Genomic DNA, 24,855 nt, shown 5'->3' on the forward strand with positions numbered 1-24,855 from the left:
CACACACACACACACACACACACACACACACACACACACACACACACCCCTTCCTTCTGCCAAAAGATTTAATTGAAACAGCTCTTCACCTTGGCAGCAATTTTGGGTAGGCTTATCTCAGCTTTGGAAAAGGCCTGCATTTGAGTACCCTGAGTAACACTAAGCTGAAGATTAGGTGGCCATAATGCAATTAGCAGGTCACCTTCTGCTCCCAGTGGGCTTTGACACAGTGCATTAGCAAGCAGATGTCTAAAGGCTTCCCAGCAGGAAAGTTACTTGTGTAGTTAGCACTCCCCTTAAGAAAATCCCATCCAGGTCATCTGTGCTGCTGGTGAAGCATGTTCACCTTTGCTTTATCTATTGTGTGTCCTTCTTTCTCAGCACCCTCTTCCTCCCCATGTTCTGCCAAATCATAGACTTTTAGAGCTGGAGGTGGCGCAGTGGATGGAGCACCCAGCCTGGAGTCAAGAAGACTCATCTTCCCAAGTTCAAATCTGGACTTAGACACTTACTAGTTGTATGACCCTGGGCAAGTCACTTACCCCTGTTTGCCTCAGTTTCCTCCTCTGTAAAATGAGTTCCAGAAGGAAATGGCAAACCACTCCAGTATCTCTGACAAGAAAACCTTAAATGGGGTCACAAAAGGTCAGACATGACTGAAACGACCAAACAAACATCATCACATGATCCAACTTCTTCATTTTACAGATGTGGAAACCAAGACCCAGAGAAAGAGAGTGACATTGACTCATAGGATTTGAGCTGGAAAGGGCCTTAGAAACCATCAAGTCCAACCGCCCTCCCCACTCACTTCACAGATTAGGAAACTGGGACCCAGAGAGGTTAAGTGACTTGCCCGGGATCATGCAGTTCATAAGTGTCTGAACAGAGATTTGAACGTATGTCTTCTTGGCTCTAAGCTCAGCCCTCCACTACTCCATATTGAATCCACATGTTGGATTCAATACACAGTCATGTTGCACTGGGGCCCTCTAGTCCAAGGGAAAAGTGAGTTGATAGATGAATTTATGTTAAGGTATTGGAAAGTAGTAACATTTCTGTGTTACCCTTTCTAGAAGTTTTAAAAGAGAATGTTAGAGAAAGGGCAATGTATAAACCAAAGGAATTAATTAATCCCTTGTGGTAAATCTGGGGTCTTTTGAAAATGTCTGGTACAACATTCAATTTTTTTAAAAATTTTAAATCAGAAGTGCTTTTCAGACATCCCACAATCAATCCTCAGAGTACTTCAGTGAAGGGGAATAGTTAAACTCCACGCTCCTATTTTACAGGACATTAAATGTTACCTTTACCATGCAAACCTCCATAGTGCTGCTGGCTGTATTGATTTGATAATCCATTTCTTAACAATCCTATCAGAAGAGTCAGTAAAGCAACGTACGTTATGAGATATTAAATTCAGATGTAATTTGAAGAAAGCCTTAATTTCGGCATGGCAGCGGTTCAGGATAATTCACTTTCACTGGATTAAAGAACAAGTGAAAATGGTTATCTATTCTAATAGCTACCCTCAAAAGATATCCTACCATCAAATGAGTAACAGAAATAAACTCTTACCTGGCATACAGCCTAAGTTGGTTGCTCCAGATGACCATAATGAATTGGAATTGCCTTGACAATCACATTTGCAGGCTTTACTATACCAAGGCTCTTCTCCATCATCCTATCGTAACAGAGAAGACCAGCGGAGTAATGAGAATCACAGCATCTCAAAGAAAAACTGGACCTCAGAGGTCATCCAATCTTACCTATACCTGAGCAGGAATCCCATCTATAGCAGCCCTGCCAAAGGGGTCATCCCCTTTGGGGATAGTATAGTTTCTGCTCCTAGTCCTCCACAACTAACTTGATACATCCCAAAGTGGTCTAGCTTTGTATTTAAATACAGTTATAAATACTGTGAGTACTAGAAAAGCCTATACTCACTATTTCCCCTCTCTATGTTAGGCAGTACAGAGCAGTAGATAGAATGATGGATCTGTGTTCAACTCCTTACTCTGTCTCTAGTTATCTCTGTGACCTTGGGCAAACTATTTAAACTCTCTGGGTCTCAGTTTCCTTGTATGACAAATGAGGTGACATCCAAATAAATCTATGATCTCAAAATCTTTTTTTTTCATATTTTCACATTAATCATGTTGTAAGGAAGAATTAGAACCAACAGGAGGAACCACCAGAAAGAGGAAACAAAACAGAAATAAAAAAAAATAGCAAATAGTATGCTTCGATCTGCATTCAAACTCCATAGTTCTTTCTCTGGATGTGGATAGCATTTTCCATGATGAGACTTTTGGAGATGTCGTAGATCATTGCATTGCTGAGAAGGGCTAAGTTTATCAAAGTTAGTCATCATACAATGGGGCTGTTACTGTGTACAACATTCTCCTGGTTCTGCTCACTTCATTCAGCATCAGTCCATACAAGTCTTTCCAGGTTTTTTCTGAAGTCTGTCTGCTCATCATTTCTTATAGTACAATAGTATTCCATTACATTCATATACCACAACTCGCTCAGCCATTCCCCAATTGATGGGCATTCCCTCAATTTCTAATTCTTTGCCACCACAAAAAGAGCTGCTATAAATATTTTTGTACATGTGGGTCCCATTTTTATGATCTCTTTGGGATATAGCCCTAGAAGTGCTATTGCTGGGTCAAAGGGTATGCATATTTTATAGCCCTTTGGGCATAGTTCTAAATTGCTCTCCAGAATGGTTGGATCAGTTCACAACTCCACCGCATTAACATTCCAGTTTTCCCACATCTTCTCCAACATTTATCATTTTCCTGTTTTGTCATGTTGGCCAATCTGATAGGTGTGATGTGGTACCTCAGAGTTGTTTTGATTTGCATTTCTCTAATCAATAGTGGTTTAGAGCATTTTTTCATATGACTATAGATAACTTTACTTTCTTCATCTGAAAACTGCCTGTTCATATCCTTTGACCATTTATCAACCAGGAAATGACTTGTATTCTTATAAATTTGACTTAGTTCTCTATGTATTTTAGAAATGAGGCCCTTATCAGAGACACTGATTGTAAAAATTCTTTCCCAGTTTTCTGCTTCCCTCCTAATTTTGGTTACATTGGCTTTGTTTGTGCAAAAACTTTTCAATTTAATGTAATCAAAATTATCCATTTTGCATTTCATAATGTTCTCTATCTCCTGTTTGGTCACAAATTCTTCTGTTCTCCATAAATCTGACAGGTAAACTATTCTTTGCTCTCCCAGTTTGCTTATAGTATCAGACTTTATATCTAAATCATGAACCCATTTTGACTTTATTTTGGTATATGGTGTGAGATTTTGGCTTATGCCTACTTTCTGCCATACTCTTTTCCAATTTTCCCAGCAGTTTTTGTCAAAGAGTGAGTTCTTATCCCAGAAGTTGGGGTCTTTGGGTTTATCAAATAGTAGATTAGTATAGTCATTGACTACTGTGTCTTGCATACCTAACCTATTCCACTGATCCACTACTCTATTTCTTAGTCAGTACCAAGTAGTTTTGATGATTGCTGCTTTATAATACAACTTAAGATCTGGAATGGCTAGGCCACCTTCCCCTGCATTTCTTTTCATTAGTTCCCTTGATATTCTGGAGCTTTTGTTATTCCAAATGAATCTTGTTATTATTTTTTCTTGCTCTAGAAAATAATTTTTGGTAGTTTGATTGGTATGGAACTGAATAAGTAAATTAGCTTAGGTAGAATTGTCATTTTTATTATATTAGCTTGGCTTACCCATGAGCAACTGATATTTTTCCAATTATTTAGATCTTACTTTATTTGTGTGAAAAGTGTTTTGTAATTGTGTTCATATAGTTCCTGGGCTTGTTTAGGTAGGTAGACTCCTAAATATTTTATAATGTCTACAGTAACTTTAAATGGAATTTCTCTTTCTATCTTTTGCTGTTGGGCTTTGTTGGTAATATATAGTAATGCCAACGATTTATGTGGGTTTATTTTACAGCCTGCAAGTTTGCTAAAGTTGTTTATTATTTCAAGTAGTTTTTTACTTGATTCTCTAGGATTCTCTAAGTATATCATCATATCATCTGTAAAGAGTGACAACCTTGTTTCTTTTTTGCCTATTCTAATACTTTCAATTTCTTTTGCTTCTCTTATTACTAAAGTTAACGTTTCCAGTACCATATTAAACAACAGTGGTGATAATGGACATTCTTGTTTCATCCCCGATCTTACTGGAAATGCTTCTAGCTTATCCTCATTGCATATGACGCTTGCTGAAGGTTTTAGGTAGATGTTACTTATTATTTTAAGGAAGACTCCATTTATTCCTATGCTCTCAAGTGTTTTTAATAAGAATGGATATTGTATTTTGTCAAAAAGTTTTTTCTTCATCTATGGAGATGATCATGTGATTTCTGTTAGCTTTGTTGTTGATATGATCAATTATGCTGATAGTTTTCCTAATATTGAACCAGCCCTACATTCCTGGTATAAATCCTACCTGGTCATAGTGTATTATTCTTGTGATAAGTTGCTGTAATATATTTGCTAATATTTTATTTAAAATTTTTGCATCTATATAAGGATCTCAAAATCTTAAAGGCCTACTAATTGTTCTCTGGTCTTCACAGTTATGATGTGATCCCTTATCTAAGTCTGATTCTGAGAAAAGACTAACTGAATTGAGTACCTATAGAGATGTTTGACTCATACCAGCTAATGTAATTCAAGCATACTTATTGGTGGTCTGTAGCCTCATTAATAGCTACCTTTGTTCACTTGAAAGTGAAGCTAAAGCTTAAAAGGCTGTAAGCTAAAGTTTGGGCTATTTCTTCCTATAGCAACCATAGGTTTATTTCCTTGGTTTCTTTCTGTGTTATTGTGTAACTTAGAAAAGGTAACAGAATTTGAGATTCTATAAGGTGTTACTTACAAAGTGGTAAGAACCCTTAGAATCAAAAGGCCTGAGTTCAAATCTAACTCTGTAACTAGCCACATGACTGTAGGCAAGTCCAAAACACTCTGTTTACCCTATATAAAATTAGGGGGTTGGATTACAGGATTCCTGAAGTTCCTTTCAACACTAATAGTCTATAAATTAAGACATGGTCAGTTTTATGCTAAAACATTGAAATTCAAATATTTTCTTTTTTAATAATAGTGCTAGAAAGCATTTATGAAGCACTAAATGTGTTAAGCTCATTTGATCCTCATTACATTTTAGTAGTATATTTTAGATTCTCACTACATTTGTCCCATTTTTCAATAGAATTAATAATACTATGGAATATTGAGGCTAATAATAAATGAGGAAACTAGGCAAACAGAGTTTAAGTTACTTCCCCAGGGTCATACAGCTAGTAAGTACCAGGCAGGATCTGAACTCAGGTGAGGATAAACTCCAAGTTGAACATCCTATCCACTGAGCCTCATAGCTTTCCCATATCACATATATGCATATTATTAGGATACACCAAATGTAGGGCTCAAACATGGAGAAAACTATCCCATGAACTATATTGCTAAGAAAATCTGTGAAAACACAACATTTAACTAAATGTCAATGCCATTAGCATGCTTACCTCAGTAGATGATAATGCCAGTGTGACTGAGCAAGAGAAATTGAGAAAAGCAGGGAAAAACAGAAAAGGGAGATAGAATAAATTAGTAATTATTACTTAAAAGCACCCATTAAGCATATCAAAACAAAAAAAAAATAAATTTCCTCCTGGAAGAAGTGAAAAGAGTAAACATTAATTCAAAAAAACTTCTACTGATAGAGAAAAAAAAGAATAGGAAATATTTTAGAGAGGCATCTATTTCTAATATGTACAGAATATCAAGCCACAGTTAAAATATAAATAACCAACGGGCAAAAACAATTTAAATCACAAGTACACAAAATACATATTTTAAGTTTAAGCCTAAAACTGGCTGTGTTTTTTGTTGTTGTTGTTGTTGTTATTGGTTGTGGTTTTTTTTTAGTAGTGGAGATGATATACAGTTTGATGCAGAAAAATATTGTACAAAATTAGCTTGCCTAATACTTTTAGCTACTGAATTCTCACTTTCTGTTTTTGAAAGTGAATTTAATATATACTGAAAAGTGTCAGATTTTATTTTTTAGGAAATAAAGAACCAGACAGAACCTTTCAGAAACCCATTTATTATCTTAAAAATATCTTCATGGTCCCACATTTAAATTTGACATAGATTAGCTAAATTCCTAATTGCTGACACCAGAACTGATTGAGCAAGGCCATCTTTATGTCTTGTTACATATGTGTGTGTTGTTATATGTAGACATATGAGAGAGAGAGAGAGAGAGAGAGAGAGAGAGAGAGAGGAGAAAGGATGTCAGTACAGTGAATAGAAATTTGGCCAATTTGAAAATATCCTTTTCCCCAGCCCCTCTCTCCAGTGCATTACTCCTTCCCTTCCCGGAATTCATTTTAAGTGACAGTCAAGTTATACAGGAAATAATAGCCAAGATGACCTACACAAGAATTAAGAACTATAAGGAAAAACAGAGATGTCTTTTCAGTTGACCTATAATTGGAGAGCCAATGAACTTGTCGGTTTCTTAGGCAGACTGTACAGCTAGAGATTAAAGACAAAGGAGCAAATTCAAGGAGAGATCTGGAAACATGAAAACCATTTGTGACTTAGGATCCTGAGAGCAGGGAAGTGTTGCTATTTAGAGATAATAAGGATGGAATGAGGCAGTTTTGGGGTAGTGAATAAGAAAGCTGGCCTTGGAGTCAGGAAGACCCTTCTCTGAAGCAACCCTGGCAACCCTGGCAAGTTACTTAACTTCTTAATTCTTGAGGAAACTCTTTAGGGCTCTAATTTGCAGAAAGGCAAGAGATTTGCACTAGGACAGAGAGATTCTTCAATGGGAATTTACTATAAAAAGTCTGTAACAGGGGCAGGGGCTCAGTAGCATCTGGTAAGAGTTACCTAACAACTAATATTTATTAAGTACCTATTATGCACTAATCTCTAGGGATAAAAAGGCAAAAAAAGAAAAAAAGAAACAATCTCTGCCCTCAAGGAACTACATTCTCCTGGGAGTGGGAGTATGAGGGGGACAAAGCACACCAAATAATTTTAGGACTGCTAATAACTTGGACTTATGGGCTGGGAATTAGAGGAAGCCTCGAGTAGTCATGGGGCATGAAGAAATCACCAAAAAAGAAATTCAAATAGCCAGGAAACCAGAAAGTAAAGAAAGACAGTCCTGTTACATTATCTGTCTATCTGCCTATATATCTATCGTGTCTGTATATATTTATGTAAATGTATATGTATATATCTGTTTATATGTATGTGATATATATGCATATGTGTGTATAAACTCACTAGCAATATTTATGAGAGACATACTGTCTTTGAATGAACACTGACATCTAAATTAGGCAAAAATATATATGTATGTGTATATATGTGATATATATGGGTATGTATATATGTGTGTGTATGTATGTGAGTGTATGTATACACACCTACTAGCAATATTTATGAGTGATATACTGGATATGAGAGAACATTGCCATCTAAGGCAAAAATGTTATGTGTATGTAAAAGGACAAGGATGATAGAAGGCATGTCATTTTTGTGTTCAGGAAAAAAAAGAAGTTAAAACTGATGCCTAATATAGATGGCAGTGATCTCTCAAAGACAGCATGTCTCTCATAAATGTTGCTAGTGGGTTTTGTGGAGAAAGGTTCATCGAAGACATCTGGGAAGCAGCCTAATGGTATGACTGTGGGTCAGTCACTTAATGTCTCAGAGCCTCACCCTCCCCATTTGTAAAATGAGGAGTTTGGACTTAGTTTCTGAGGTTCCTTTCAGCTCTACAGCTGGGTATGATTCTATCATTTGCACTACTTAGGGTTGCTGGAAGGAAAATGCTCTATGCACTATAAAGTATATATTTATAATAAACCATTCTTATTGACATTAGGATTGTCAAAGCCCAGGAGAATGCAAAAGCAAAGTGATAGTTGCTCCAGGGCTCACAGTGGGAAATGAACCTTTCAGAAGGCAGCTAAGAATAGGACTGTGTGACCCATGTCAGTGAAGCTGGAGGAGCAAAGAGCCTTAACTTTTGAACAGATGAAGGATTAGAAAGTTCATACAGGTCACCTGGATCTGAAAAATCTCCTTGAGTCTATTACCAAACCCTAAGCTGCCCATTTGTCTCAACTTTGAGGTAAAATTAGCTAAGAGGAATCAGCTGAGCCCCAGCTGTCTCTATCACCTACAGCAGCAGTTCTCTAAATGTGATCCCGGGACCCTTAAGGGCCTGCCCCAGTCATTTTCAGTGAGTCCACATGGTTAAAACTATTTTCCCAGAATGTTTTAATTGCTAACATGGTAAATATCAATGGATATAACCCACATAAACAAAAACTCTGTGTGGGAGTCCTCAATAATTTTTAAAAGTGTAAAGGGGTCCTGAGACCAAAAAGTTTGAGAACTGCTGACCTGAATGGCTGAAATGACCCTGTACGGCTGAGAAGTCAAGGAACTGAGAGGTCCCTCTCCACTGGTCATATTTATACTGAGCTTGACAAGAAGGAAAAGGGACCTTTTATGAAGGATCTGTTTGGGTGCCCAGAATTCAAAATCAAGACACTATTTTTAGCCTCTTGAAGCAAAAAGAATGCATTAATCCTACCCTTCTTACCCCAACTGCTTGCCCCCTGCAACTTCAATTGCAAAATATTATCCTCTTTTTCAGGCTTTAAAAAAAACCTTAGGAAAAAAAGAATGGAGTTTAAAAATAAGGTCATTTCAAAATGACAAAACTGTTTTAGGCAAAGAACATTTCAGATACTCTGTCTTTGTTTCCACATTTTAAAACATTCTAAAGGACCGTACATACATGTGCATACAAGTTCTGCATGGAATTGTCTCTCGTCTTTAAATGTTCATTTCCCACCCAAATTGAAGCCTAAAAAACCAAACAAAATAGAAACAAAACAAAACAAAAAACCGGCATGTTTCCATTGTAATGTTTCCATTTTCCAGGAGAAGAAACTAGACAAATGATAGTATTCTTAATCAGAAGGCAAATGGAAGACAAAAAACAATTACACAAGACATAGCTGTCACAGTTCACAGTACTGTGTAATTGAGGTTAAGGTTAATAGTATCAAGAAACCAGGGGCACCTAGGTGGCACAGTGGGGCAGCTAGGTGGCAGAGTGGATAGAGCACCGGCCCTGAAGTCAGGAGGACCTGAGTTCAAATGCGGCCTCAAACCAAATACTTGACACTTACTAGCTGTGTGACCCTGGGCGAGTCACTTAACCCCAATTGCCTAAAGAAAAAGAAAGAAACCAGGGCTCAATTTCCCTGTCAATCCATACTGCAGGGCCTTGGGCACTTGACTGGTGGCCTACCTCTGCAAAAATGGCTCAAGCATTTTGTGCTTTTTTGAGGGGTAGGAGTAAGGGAAGAAGAGGGCTGGGAAGAAAATTGACTTTGACTGGGCTTGACATCATCATCATCATCATCATCACCACCACCAATACGTGTATAGTGCTTACTATGTGCCAGGCACTGTGCTGAGTGCCTTACAATTATTATCTCACTTTTGTGTTTATGTATACATGTGTGTATTTTTATGTCTTCAACCCCAGCCTGTGCTTCAACTCCCATCCTGCCATCCAACAGGACCCCACAGCCTACCTAGTCCAGAATCTTGCCATGGACCATGCTGTCTACCTATCTCTCACCCTTTCCACTTCTCCCACATGAGAAAATAAACTAATCCCGGCTCCTGAAAAAGTAAAAAGTAAAATTAACTGAGAGGAATCAGCTGAACCCCAGCTAAACTATCACCAAAAAAAGTTCTCAAAAGTGTGGTTGAGGGGACCCTGCCCTTAAGGAACTTACATTCTAATAGAAAGCAGTGTGCTGGTAAATGTTTAAAAACCATTCCTTTTTTTTTTTTCAAATGTACGCAAAACACACCTTTAAGTTTAAACAAGCTCTGATTTGTAGTGTTTGCTGATTCCCAAGGTTTAACAATACTTGCGGGGCAGCTAGGTGGCGCAGTGGATAGAGCACCAGCCCTGGATTCAGGAGGACCAGAGTTCAAATCCGGCCTCAGACACATAACACTTACTAGCTGTGTGACCCTGGGCAAGTCACTTAACCCCATTGCCTAGCCAAAAAAACCCAAAAACAAAAACAAAACAAAACAAAAAAAAACAATGCTTGCACTGAAAATTTCACAACCAGCTCTCCTGAGCCAATTAAAGCTGGCTCCAGTATACCCCTGCCATACACAGGGGAATGTTATCTCCAGAGAAGGGAATTTTGGACTAGGCAGTCACACCCACTGCCCTGTGGCTGCATTTATAACCCTTGTGACACTGTTCCCCTGTATATAGTGTATCCTCTTATTAGAATAGAAGTTTCTTGAAGGCAGGTAGGGAATACCTATTTTTTGTATCCATATCCCTGGTCTCTAGCACAATGTCTATCATATAATAATAAATAATAATAAATATTATTAATATTAATCAAATAGACAACAGTATCTATAAACATCAATATTAATTTAATTCATATTAATTTATACTAAAAATTAAAATAAAAATTTAAATGCTTGCTGTTTCATTGATTAATCTTGATTATAAGAACTGTGTCATCTGAGCTTATTTACTAAAAAAGCAAGTTGAGAAAAGGTGGTTAAAGCAAAACTCTAAAATCTTGGAGAGGTTTTGGTCTGGTCTTGGCATGGAAGACAGGCAAATACAAACAGCAGCCCGGATGGAAGACCAAACAAGACCTACTTGGAGTTTATTAAAAAGATGTTTTAAAGAGAACTTAATCCTTCCTAATCTTTGGGATCATTTTGCCATCAGAAATTTCCATCTTCATTTATTACGTATACCAATATGCCTTCTCTGACGAGCAGCTAGAGAATGAGACACCAACAGATGGTCTAACACTTCCAGCACAATTGACTTCAGATTTCTCCTGAATGCAGGGTGGGCTACTGCAGGGGCTGCTGCAGAAAACATCAGTTCTGCCTTCTCAACTCCTCAAATACTGCCCCCCCCTTTTAACCCAGAAATGTAGGTGCTGCTAAAGGCAGATTCTCATGTCAAACATGCTAGTTATTTTTCCATTCTGTAAAACAAAATGTGTCTTCCAACCCTTACAAAGGGATTTTTTCCCAAAGAAATGAGAGCTCAACTTTCTCTACAACACATCTGGTCTTTTTTCTAGGAGTGTGATTTCAAACCTGTGGAAACAAATGCCAAATCATAAACTCATCTCACAGCTGGCATGATAAATATTTATAATGTAGAAAAGGCATTCAGTGAAAAGAGTAAAGACAAAAGGGAGTCTAACATAAACCAAAGCAGAAGCAGAGATGAAATTGAATAGATATGAGTGGCAAAAATGAGAAAAGAGCCTCATGAGAGACTTCCCTCCAGTTTCCATAAATCCCACTGGTCCTAATTTAATTATAGCTCTACCTGGAATGTCCAAATTCCTTCCATTTGGCTGAGATCCCTAATTCTCCCAAAACGTTTCCCTGTCATAGTTTATATCATTATATTAAAAAGATGGATTTACTGTGTTGTATTGTGTAAAAAAAAAAAGATCCTTTTTTCTCCTTCCCTCTTGGTTACCAAAGTTTCATTCCCTATAGCCCTTGTTCCTAAGGACTACTAAGAAGGGCTTAAGAAGGTGTTTTGTTTTTTCTTATGCATCATATAGACCTGAGTTTCCTCATTTGTAAAATCAGAGAGTTTATGAGTTCAAGAGAGTTCATGAGAGTTCAACAGGCTTCTGAGGTCTACAGGTTTTAGCTGTAGGTCTATGGCTAAGATTAAGATATGAGTTTTTGATGTACTATGAGACATGGAACTCAAAAGAAATATATTGTGGCTTTATGCCCCCATCAGAGTTACTCCCATCTCTGACATCTTCAGACACAGGAACACATGATTCTATGTATATATTATTTATTTAAGTAGCGTAATTCTTACAAACATTTTGAGATCATATCTTTCAGGCTGCATAGAAAGATTTGCTTTTCTCTGCTTTCTATTAATACTATTCAAATTGTATGTGATGTTTTATAAAATTTCAAATGAAAATGTTGTATGTATAATCATTAGTCAGGCTTTTTTTTTGCTCAGGTAATGCCAAAATATACAAATGTTCCCTCCTCCCCAAGCTAAATAACATTCCCATAAGAAAACCCACATATTCCCACAACTAGAAATGAACATATTCCTTTGGCTGGAAAACAAAATGTAAGAAACTATATGTATGAAATGATACGGCAACGATTTCACTGATTAATCCTACAAATTCCTGCAAATCACCTGTCCAGTAATTAAATCAACTGCCATAGACCTCTCCTAACACTTCAGGATTTGTGATTCTTCCATCTCTTTAGGTGGTATGGAATTTGCTACTTTATTATTACAACCAGAGTTTGAAAAATGAATGTGACTGATACATTACACTGAAGCCTAGGAAAACTATTCAGTGCCCAAGGAATTAATGTGGGCCACAAATCCACAGTTTGTTGTTGTTTAGTTGTTTCAGTCATGTCAGACTCCTTGTGACCCCATTTGGAGTTTTCTTGGCTAAGTTACTGAAGTGGTTTGACATTTTCTTTTCCAACTCATTTTACAGATGAGGAAACTGAGACAAACAAAGATAAGAGACAGAGCAGTTGTGGGGGGAGAGAAGAAATGGAATGAATGGCAATGGAGCGGGGTGGAGAGAGCCTTGTGCTTTGCCTTGGAGGTTGAATTAGATGCAGGAAACTGGTATTGAGATCACAGTGCAAATACTAGCTAAGTGACCACAGGCATTCACTCAATTTCTCAGTGCCTCAGATTCCTCATCTGTAAAACAAGAATATATACAACCTTTAGTTTGGAAAGCCATTGGATTCAGTGACAGAAGATCTGGGGTTTAAATCAGAGCTTTAACCAGCAGTAACTACACTTGGGGCAAATTCAGTTGGGGGAAGAAGGAGCACAGTGGTGATGAGGAGGACAGTCCTACAATGAGTGTTGTCACATAGGCAGGGGTAAACTCATCCCTCAGAGAAGGATGCCCCAATGTGTGCGAGTGTGTGAGTGAGAGAGAGAGAGAGACAGAGAGACAGAGAGAGGAGCGACAGAGACAGTGTGTATGTGGGGGGGGGAAGTAATGGGTGAATTTGTTTATAAAGAATGTAGGGCCTGAGAGAAGGATGTCACCGTGAAAGAAGGCTGGAGGGAGCAGACTGGGGCCAATTGTGCTGCCCTGAGACCTAGAGGAGGCTGAAAGATGGCAATCACAGAAAGGAGGAAGCCTGCCCCCATGGATGTTGGTGCCCTTGGACAAATGCCTGTTCTGCCTATGCTAGTTATAGTTCTGCTTTGACTTGTAGTCGTGTTACTTACTATTCAGTGCCCTTAGGAATAAATGTGGACTACAAATCCATGCTGTGGTATTTACCGATTATTTCTTTATGAAATTCAAAATATTTGAGAGGGAAAAACATAGCTAGCTGGTTTAAACTTTGGTTAAATGTCCCACTTGACTGATTTCCAAGAAAAACTGAGATCACTGAGGTGCACTTTCTCAAAGTTTTTATGACAATCCCTCTGGGTCTCAGTTTCCTTGCCTGTAAAATGAGCTTTGGATTAGGTCTTATTGGATTAGGTCTCTATTAGCTTTAAATCTGATGAGTTCACCTCCTTAGGTTGTTGTAAGTAAATGCTATATAATTATGAGTTACTGTTGAGTCTTAGCTCTATTTACTCTCTATGCTGAACCAAATACTTATCTTCACTTTTCTTTTTCTTTCTCCCTCCCCAACTTTTTCACCCCAGAAAGTCTGCAGACAATCAAGGGTCAGAAAGCTCTAGGCCTTAGATTTATGGGGAGGAGGAAGAAGAAGGAACAAGGGCTTCCCAGACAGCGCTGTCATATACAATAGCCAGCTCCTGGTGTGTCTGTTTTTTTGTTGGTTGGTTGGTTTGCTTTTTTATACAACATCACATGATCTAATCATAGGAATAACTAGAGCTGGGGGAAAGAAAGCAAAAGCCTTCTTGGGGAAAAGCAATTAAAATTCCAGCCACAATCTTTTCAGCAAGAAGTGGAGAACGCTTGTCAGCACAAGAAAAACATGATACCCTCAAGGATCATAAATTTTAAAGCAGGAGACAGGACTAGGTGCACAGAAGATATAGACAGAGTAGAATCTGGGTATTTTGTTGAGCTTTCTTCCTGACAGATGCTGCCCATTTCTTCTCCCTATGTTACACAGTTTTTAAAGGTATGTATGGTACTTAGCACAGGCCTGGCATGTGGTAGATGGTTTAACAAAAGCTAGCTGACTAACCTACCCAAAAGGTGTAATTCAGGGAGAATACTGAGAGAAATATGACATACTAAGAAAATTCATTATAGCCACATATCTGAAAATGCAACCTGCATGTCTATGAGGTAGAGAAGTAATGCAGTGGAAGAGCACTGACTTAGGAAGATCTGATTTCAAATCCGGCCTCTGACACTTATTAGCTGTAGGTCTCTGGGCTAGTCACTTAACTTCTATTTGCCTCAGTTTCCTCAACTGCAAAATAAGGATAATAATAACACCTACCTCCCAGGGTTGTTGTGAGTTCCAAATGAGATAAAATTTGTAATGTGCTCAGAACAATGTCCTTAATAAATGACTTCTTTCCTCTTTCCTTTTTTCTCTTCCTGCCTTTTCTTTCTTCCTTTCTTTTTCTTTCTTCTCTCCTTCCCTCCCTCCCTCCTTCCTTTCCTCCTTCCTTCTTTGTGGAGTGGAAAGAGTGCTAGATTGGGAGTCGGAGGATCTGGCCCAGAGTTCTGTTCCTGAATGCCTATGTGACCTTGAGCAAATCACTTCCTATCTCAAGAAATTTCATTTAATAATACTAACAGTTCACATTTACCTGATCCAAACACAAATCATTTTTTGCAATCATTCACACCAAATGAACAGTTAATGTCTATGATACAGAGTAAAGGATGGCTACTCACTACACTTCACTGGACAAAAAAAAAGAGTCTGTCTGGTGACAGACTAACTCAGAGAGGGCTTATGCCATGTTAATCACAACTTTGAAGAAGCATTTTCAGTTGTCCAATGGTGGCTCACCATTAGAAATTTTATTTTCTACTTTAAAGAAAAATGTATCAATCTTGTCTCTAATTGGACTATAAACTTCCTGAGAGCACTACTTGTACCTTAGTCTTGTTTTGGATCTACTGAATCTAGTTTAGGGTTTAGCCCATAGCAGGTATGTAATACCTACTGATTAATTAATTAATTAATAGATAAATTTAAACTCAATTAATTATTTGCATATCCTCCTAGGAGTATTGTATGGGCTAACTATTTATGTGTGGTTAGAGTGAAACCTCAATCTGAACTTTTCTTATTTTAATAAAACCAACAACTTTCATTCTTATTGTGTGCCCAAGCACCAAGTTCAAGACATTTTTAAAATTGGATTTTTATACTGCTATAGGATATCAATGTGTAGTGGAAAGAAGGGGAAGGGAACAAGCATTTATTAAGCACCACCCATGTTCCAGGCACTTTGCTAAGTGTTTTACAAATATTATCTCATTTGAAAGTTAGGGAGATAAAGAGGGGCTAAGAAGCCATCTAGCTGTAAATTTCATTGAAAGCTGTTCCAGGTAGATCCTGACCCAAGATGAGTCGTTAGAACAAGTCCAGCTGGGAATAATGCTACCTGCTATAATTGGTGAACCATCTTAGGAGGGATGCTGAGAGTCTATACCAAGGTCATTTGAACTTAATTCATAGAACTGATCTGCTAGAATATTCTTGGTGAATGAAGATTAGGATATGGGTATTTTTTTTAAAGGAGCACATTTTAAATAATTGAGAGTTACTGGGTTAAGGTGATGAAATAAGGAATGTAACACAAAAGATAAGGTAGGGTTCGAGAAACTGTTATGGTGAACTCCTGAGTTGAAAAGTTGACTTTGGACAGTAACCTTGGCAAAGAATGCCTTCTGCCTTCTGGAAGAGAGGTGGAGGACTAAAGGTCCAGGAATGTATGAGGAATACATTTTTCAGAACAAGGCCAATGTGTTGATTTGTTTTGCTTGTTTATGCTTATTTATTTCAAGGGAGGGTTCTATCGGCCAGGGAGTGGAGAGGGCTAGTTAATGGGGATATGTCAGAGATGTGAAAGAAAGGGAAAAATAAAGAAAAAAAATCATTAAAGCATTATATTTAAAAGACAAAAAATAGTGACCATGGGGTAGAGTTTTCAGAAAGCCATTTTCCAATGCCAACATATTTTTGTGATGAAAGGAAATTATAATAACAGTAGAACACATTGGTATGGTAGGGGTTGAAAGATTTAATCTAAGAATTCTGACTATACTTCTATAGTTTGGTCATCTTTATCATGTAAATTCAATAAGATAGTGATGGAGCCAGAGGGTCCCATGCACTTCATGTCCTAAAAAGAACATAAATACAAAATAAGCAATCACTGGAATCCCAAATCTAAGCAACCTCTAATATCTGAAGCAAACTAGTGAAGGCCAATACTTTTTGAGAGGAGGGGTACTTTCTGCTTTCAACAGTCTGAAGGTATATGATTGGATTCAGAAGGGAAAAATATATAGTAGCTATTTAAAATTTGAGTTTATCCTTTAACTTTCCCTCTTTAAGTGTATGTCTCCTGATGGTACCACACAGACACACATATACACAAATATCTTGGCTCTTTGGGTCTCTTTTGGAAAATCTCTGAATCTTTGACAAATGAGACAATGTATGGAAAGCACTTTGTAAACCTGACATCAATATATAACATAGAGTTCAAATCTGGCCTCAGACACTTGGCACTTACTAGCTGTGTGACCCTAGGCAAGTCACTTAACCCCATTGCCTAGACCCCCCCAAAAAAGTTAAAAATATATAGTATAAGCTACTACTATCGTCCTTTTTTACTTATATTGTTAGAGTAGGTGACAGCACTTTGAATAAATCTAGAATCAGACTTAAAAAAAATCAAAGTTGAAGTCTTGTTCTTTAGTGCTATTTGTGAATATTTAATCTAACTATGAGAATCTTTCTTTTCTTCACTTTTCCTAAATCGCATTGACTCTAGAATAAGCTACACAGACATTAGAAGACACATTACCAAGACCTTGGGAGTTGGTGCAATTTTAAGGAAAGTGTGTATGGCGGAAGAAATATCCACTAAAACAGCTTCCAAATAAAGAGTGCCCACCATACCTTCATAGCTGAAAAGAAGAAAGAGTACGATGGTTTCTATCTTGAACCGCATTTTTCCTGTGTATTCTTAGAGCAGCTCCTCACTTAGTGATGTGGAGAGCTTCCCAAGCAGGGGGCAGATTAACTTGGGCATTTGCCTTCATAAGCATCTTATTTCAGTGAGTACTTACGGCTTTTGCCAGGTACCGGTCAAGCTATTCGACAGAGTTATTGTCCTCAACAGCAGCAAGTCTTAGCAGAGTTAACTGAGGTGAGATTAGTGGAGGCAGGTATTACACGTCTTTTTGCTAAATGTAAAGAAAGTGATATAAATGAATAGGACCTACTTGTTAGTGACTTGAACCGCTATTGAACTCCAACCAATTTCAATCCAGTAAATATTTATTAAATGCCCTCTATGCACCAGGCACTATGGTCAGTGCTGGGGATACAAACCCAAAATAAATGCCTAGGATGTCTGAAGTAAAACTGATAAAGGCCAATCCATTTTGAGATGAGAGGTACTTTCTGCTTTCAACGATTCAAAGACTCATGATTAGATTTAGGAGAGAAGAAAGATATAGGGATTTCTTGAAATGTGAGTTTTCCAAGACTTTTTCCTTCAAAATATATATCCTAAGTCCCTGCCCTCAATAAGCTTATATTCTATTGGGAAGAAATAACATATATACATATACATATATATATATGATAAACAAATACAAAATACATAAAACCTAATTTCCAGGGGGAGGGTACATATTTAATATGAAGTAAATTCATTCACAAGCGCGTAGGTTCCAGGGCATAATGAAAGGGTAGGATGAAGTGGGACAGGAACACTGGAGGGAGAGAGCCATCGAGGATGGTTATGGGGGAGTAGGGAAGGGAGTATTGGTCTAGGCAACATATAATTTAGAAGCACAAGGATATTGAGTGAAGCCAAAGGGTCTTATTGTCATGCCTTGCACAGTAGCAAAGATAATGTTAATGTGGTTGTCAATTCCTGAGAATGAGGCCAAAAGTAGGGGAAGGGAAGAGCTACCTGCTTGCAGTAGGCCACATGTCCGATACCTGGTCCTGCCGGATGGTCGACGAAAGGGTTCCCTATATTCCTGAGCCCAGGGTTGTTATGAAGAGGTGAGGAATGTCTGAGACCAGTAGCCAGGTCCACTCTTCCCTCACACGAATACATGTTGCTGTTCAGTCACATCTGACTCTCTGTGATTCTATTTGGTGTTTTCTTAGCAAAGATGCTGGAGTGGTTTGCAATTTTCTTCTCTAGCTGACTTTACATCTGAGAAATTGAGGCAACCAGGGTTAAGTGACTTGCCCAGGGTCATAGAGCTATTAAGTGTCTGAGGTCATATTTGAACTCAGGAAAATGAGTCTTCTTGATTCCAGGCCCAGCATTCTACCCACTGTGCCACCTAGCTGCCCGTTGAATACATCTGAATATGCCCACATGAATACGTGAGGACTCATATGACACAATATATGGTACCGCCCTTGGCAAGCTTTTCTTCAGTTCATAAATCCATCTTTTCAAACTTTAAAGCAAGAGCCAGCTTTTATAAGCCTTTCAGATTTCATTTTTCATGCTTGCAGCAGAATTAATATCATGATTAGGCTCAACCTTGGTGAATGAATGACTGAAGCACTTGAAGTAATTACTATGTGCGATGCACGTGCTGACGTCATCAAAAGCAGCAAACAATCCACAAATATTTATCAAGTACCTACCAGTGCCAGGCACTGGTCTAGGTGCCAGGAAAACAAAGCTAAAAATGAAACAGTCCCTTCCCTTAAGGGGCTTATGGTCGATTGAGGGAGATATCATATGTGTATGTAAATAGACTAGATATTTGATGCTGTTTCCTTGCAAAAATACTGGGAGTTTTCTGCAGTATCCTTTATCCAAAAATCACTTGACCAATTGCTTTAAGGTCTTAGATGTCACAAAGACCGTTTGGATTCCTGTCACTCCGGAGAGATAATCTATTCTGGAGCAAACCCTGGTGAAGAACAGACCTGGCTGCTACTCCTAAACCTGCCTCACCTCTTTATACAATCCTTGGCCCAGGAAGCCCTTGCCTTGACCATTAGGCAAAAGACCAGGCACTAGACCAGTGGACCGAGGTAAGCATGCATTTTCTTCCATCCCATCATACTCCTCTGTTTGATATTTAAAGCTCTTCACAATCTGACCCCTTCCTGTCTTTCCAGTCTTCTTACACAGTATTCCCCTCCTCTGTACTCTCTGAATCCAGTCATTCTGGTTTACTCACTGTTCCATCCCCCATCTCCATATTTTCCCCAGTAGAATGTAATCTTCTTGAGGGCAAGGACTGTTTTTGCCTTTCTTTGTAACCCTGAGTTACAAATGCTTGTTGACTGATTGATCAGGGGCATTGAGATGCATTGCAGAACATGCATTTCCATTCCTTCCTCCTGGCAAAGCATGGAAGGGGGATTCTCTCACGTTTTTGTATTTTCCCCAGTTCTGAGGGAGCTTTGAGTCCTAATATAGCTGTGGTCCAGAGAGTGCCTTCGCCCCCTCACTCAAATGGGAAAAGGTTGTGTGAACTCTGGCTCCTATACTTTATGAGGCCCTCTGCGGGCTGAAGTCATGGGAAGAAGAGTGCCAATGTCTACTGCCTCCTCCCCAACTTCAGCCAAAATTTAGCCAGCACCGAGGACATGGGAATTTCTCTTAAACTCCTACTTGCCCAGGCCAATTAATTAATTAACAGGGATTTTGTGCTCAGGGGATTTGTTAATCACTATATTGGATTAATAAGCACAGTTAGTATGAAAACAGTTCACTACCTTTGATATGAACTTTTATTTAAGCTAGTGGGAAGTCACTAAAAAGATTTGAGGAGATAGAACATTCTTGTCATAGGATATTGGATGTAATTAAAAAATGAAGGCTTTGGAAAGAGTGACACACCTTAGGAATTGAATCATGTTAGGGAACATGTATAGGTTTCTTATCTGTAAAATGAGTGTCAGACCCTTCTCACTCTAATGTTCCAGGACTTAATTCTTCCTCCCTCCTTAGTTTCTAGGTAAAACAGTAAATTCAGTCAAAATATTAAGCAGTAAAAGTTGATTGTCATGTACAAACACAAAGTAATAAAAAAGAAAATTAGATCTGCAGAAGAGCTGTCTCTATGGTATTAAAAAAACAGTATTATTTCTGAGCCTTTCATAAATGTGGATTTACATCTTTAAATTTGTATGGAAGAGAGTCTAACAAACCCCAAGACTATTATAACCAACTGTTTGCAATAAGATATTAAAAACTTATTTTCCATGTAACATAGTTTTGATGATTAATAAAAAATGTGATACTTGCTCAGTAGACTTCAGTATCAAACTCCTAAGAGGGCATGTTCCCTTCCTTGCTCAATCCCTTTCTTTTTTTTTTTTTTTGTTTTAGGTAATTGGGGTTAAGTGACTTGACCAGGGTCACACAGCTAGTAAGTGTCAAGTGTTTGGTCTAGAGGCCGCATTTGAACTCCGGTGCTCCTGACTTCAGGGCCGGTGCTCTATCCACTCTGCCACCTTGCTGCCCTGCTCAAACCGTTTCTTCTCTCATTAGAGTATAAGTTCCTTTCAGACTGGGACTTTTTTTTTTTTGCTTGTATTTGTATCTCTGGAATTTAGCACAGTGCCTGGCACATAGTTAAATGTAAATGCTGTAAATACTTGTTGCTCACCTGAACTGTATCTTTTGGCAATTCAACTCCAATTAGTGATTGGGGGGGGGGGAAGGAAGAGTGGTCACAGAATCACAGAACATTGGAGTCAAAAGGAACAGGACCTTAGAGCTCATCTCCCACCTCCACCTGGGCAGAAATACCCATGGTAACATCCAAACTGCTATGTGATAAAGAGGGCTGGAACTTGGATTTGACTCCCTTCTCTGCTGCCTCTGTAACTCTGGGTAGATCCTATCACCCCTCTGGGCCCCAGTTTCTTCATCTGTGAAATAAGACATTCTACTAAAGGATCTTTAAGATTCCTTTTAGCTCTATATCCTTTAAGATTTTACACACTGGGAGCTCCCTACCTGTTGAGGCAATCTGTGGTATTTTTGATCAGCCTCAATTATTGGGAAGTTTTTCTTGTGTTGGGCCAGAGTCTAGGCTAGTTAATTCTGACCTCTGGGGCCCAGAAGAGCAAATCGAAACCATCTACCATATAATAGCCTTTCAAATATTTAAATATAACTCTAAGACCAATAAACAGGTATTTATTAAACATCTACTCTGTGCCACACACTCTGCTTTGGAAACAAAAGAAGGTAAAAAACTGTCCCTGCTCTTGAGGAGCTCACAATTTAGTGGGAAAAGACAACCTAAGATAAAGATCCCCCCCCTTTCCCTTTTCCAGGGAAAACATGCCTAGTTCCAACAACCAATCCTCAGATGGCAGGTTAAGAATCTGTCCTCTAAACTAACATTAATTTGTTAATCATTACTCTTTGGGTCTATTATTTCAAAGGGAGGAAATAAGTATTTATGAAGAGCTTACTCTGTACCAGGCGCTCTTCTAAGCGCTTTACAAATATCTCGTTTGATCCTCATAACCCTAGGAGGTAGATGCTATGTTTGGCATGTATGTAGACATGTGGTATACATACCACACAAGTATATATACATGTATAGGTGCACACACATATATGTATATACATATGTGTAGTGTGTATGTAGCTTCATGCTAGAATTTTGTCGGTCTCATTGTTCCATACTTTAAGGAACGAAATTTCTTCTATTTCTTCTTCCCCTCCTATTCCTTCCCCTCTTCTTCCTTCTCCTTCTCCATATTTTCTTGTTTCTAGTCCTGTGGCATTCCTTTGTCTTTTCAAAGATAACCAACAGTGAACTAGTTCTTTCAGTCCTGGGGGGTGTATTTCATGTGTATATATGTGTATACACAGCCTTACAAATTCTCCCCCCTCCCCCCCATCCCAACCCCCAAGGGATGTCCCTAAACATTAAACCTCACGGGAAAACAATAGATAACTGGGCAGGAGACCTGGGTTCAAACAGGACCCTGTGGCTTTGAACCAAGAATTTACTCTCTGCAAGACAAGGGGGTAGGGCTAAGTATTCTTTCATGAACTTCATTATCAACTCCCTCCCTGCTTTAACTATTTATTGTCAAAAATAAAAATACTTTTCCTGGCTTAGGGTAGCAGCACAAGCATGCTTACTTCCATCAGCAATATTTCATTTTTCTAATCAGACCATCTGACTAATCCAGAATTTAGCATAAATCTGGCATCGTAGGTGATTAGTAAATGCTTGTTTACTTATGCCAGTGTATTAGGCAACTCTAACCTATGAGAAAGCCTTTTCCAATCCTTCTTAATTCCAGTGCCCGCCTCTGTTAATTATCTCCAACTTATCCAGCATATAGCTTGACTGTATAAAATTTCTACAAGTTGTTTCTCTCCCCCACTGTCCCCAATTAGACTGTGATGTCCTTTAGAGCAAGGACACTCTATTTACCTTTCTTTGTATTCCCAGTATTGGCACAATGCCTGGCATATAGCAGGCACTTCATGTTTACTGTCTGATCTAGTAAATTCCTTATTGACTAAAAATGAGGGCTTTGAATGAGATAATCTCTAAAGTCTCTTCTGGACACAAATCTATGACTAATCTAGGTGTTTGCCTTCACATATAAGAACAAGCTGGACTCATAGATGTTAAAATTGCTTCCTTTGATTAGGGCTCAAGAATCCTGGATTTGGAGTCAGAAGATTTAGGTTCATCTGATTAATGAATTGACTGATCAAACAGACTCCCGGGGATCTATAATGAACCTCCTGACAGGTTGATGGACCCAAGATGCAGGATGAGACATACATTTTTGGACATAAACGATATGGCAATTTGCATTTATATAATTATTGTATTCTATTGATTACAAGAGTTTTTTTTTCTTTTTTCACTGGGAGAATAGTCAGAGGAGGGGTTCCTCCCCCATCCCCCAAAAGAGATCAGAAGGAATATCAGTAAGAATCAAGGACAAGCAGGTCAGATGTGAAGTTATATGTTGAAATGTTTTATATATTTAAAAAGACAAGCAACCTCTACATAAAGAGATTCCCCATTTTATTTGTAATCCTTTCCTCTGTTCTACGATATATATAGAAATGTTAGTTTTCTTTGTTGTTTATTCATTTTGGAATAAAAATAGAACAAAAATGAAAAAAAAATCTTAGGATTGAATGTTGGCTCCTTCACTTACTTGCCTCTGTGACCTTGGACAAATTACTTAACCTCTCTGGGCCTCAGTTTCTGTATTGTAAAATGAAGGGGTTAGCCTAGAAAGCTTCCAAGGTTTCTTTCAGCTCTATATCTATCATCCTACAGGGGAAAGAAAGCCTGACTGAAAATCTTCTCCAGTTACAATAGTGTCAAAGTCACTTAATGTAACCCTTTTTTCTGAATTTTCTTATGATCACTGCCTTAATTATTAACCTCTCAACTTTACAGTCTAAAAGAAAGGGACTAGTCCCTTAAACTTGTTTTGTAGTGGTAAAAATAATAGCTTATTAACACTTATATAGCTCTTTAAGGTTTGAAAAAGCTATACAAATATGTCTTACAATCTCGACAACCAATAAATGGGGTAGGTGATATTATACCCATTTTACAGATGGGGGTGCTGAGGCCCTGACAGGATAAGTGCTCACACATTTTAGGAGATTTCAATTCAATTCAGCAGACACTGTCTGACGTTAGGGGGCCTTGTGATTTTTTTTTCCCCTCTCTTCGGGTCTTTCCTGAAGCCCTCCATCAGGGAATCACTTGGGGCCTTGGGTCTCCAGGCTGTGGGAAGAAGTAGCTTTTTTCTTTCTTTTTCTTTTTTTTTTTTTACGCGTGTCTGGTCCGAATAGCCCTGGACCTGGTTCGACCTCTACCCAGAGGCCAAGCGCACTTGACCTCGGCCCCTTCCCACGGTGGCTGCGGCACTGAGCCTGGATCTGCCCCAACTTGGGCAGGCGCCTTCGGGGTAATAGCCTTGAAGGGGAAGGGAAAGGGCAAGGGCGGCCCTTTAGGGCGTCTCCTGAGGGGGAAACTCTGGTTCTAGGCTATCCAATTAAAATACAAAAAAATGGACTGAGGTGGGCAAAATGAAGCAAAAGTGAAGGAATAAGAAAGGGGGGGGGAAAGAACTGAGAAGGAATAAGAGGGGGAAAAAAAAAAAAAGAACTGAGTTGGTTCCACTGGGGCTCGAACCCAGGACCTTCTGCGTGTAAAGCAGACGTGATAACCACTACACTATGGAACCACCACGCTGCGAAATACTCTTGGTTACTTCCTTTATAGGGACGTCAGAAACCACACCTCCGTCACCTTCACGTCACCAGTCTGGGGCTTGGGGCTGGCGCTGCCTCCCAGCGAATCCCCCCGTCCCTGACGCAGCCAGGATTCTCCTCTCGCCTACGTGGGCTAACCCCTGTTCTGGGCTAGCGTGGGGGATGGGGCGGCGAGCGCCCAATCGTCTCCCCGCTCCGCTGCGCAGGCGCACTCCCTCTTCCGAGCTCGCCTCCTGGAATTCCGAGG

General features: G+C 38.8%; 1 protein-coding gene and 1 non-coding gene across 2 annotated transcripts in view; both read right to left on the reverse strand.

The window, feature by feature from the left end:
• RS1 (retinoschisin 1) overlaps nt 1-18,461 on the reverse strand; it is a 29,474-nt gene extending 11,013 nt beyond the window's left edge. The window contains exons 1-3 of the mRNA XM_027835326.1: nt 18,341-18,461; nt 5,575-5,600; nt 1,579-1,684 (exon numbers count right to left, since the gene is read on the reverse strand). Of these exons, the coding sequence (XP_027691127.1) occupies nt 1,579-1,684; nt 5,575-5,600; nt 18,341-18,461 (253 nt within the window). The remainder of the gene's footprint in view (nt 1-1,578; nt 1,685-5,574; nt 5,601-18,340) is intronic.
• A 6,046-nt stretch (nt 18,462-24,507) lies between these two features.
• Nucleotides 24,508-24,580, reverse strand: TRNAV-UAC. The gene has a single exon. It is a non-coding gene; the product is annotated as a tRNA-Val (tRNA).
• Between the last annotated feature and the right edge of the window lie 275 nt (nt 24,581-24,855).

This window comes from Vombatus ursinus, unplaced genomic scaffold, assembly GCF_900497805.2.
Source record: "Vombatus ursinus unplaced genomic scaffold, bare-nosed wombat genome assembly UNPS02014814.1, whole genome shotgun sequence".
Classification (NCBI taxonomy): Eukaryota; Metazoa; Chordata; class Mammalia; order Diprotodontia; family Vombatidae; genus Vombatus; species Vombatus ursinus.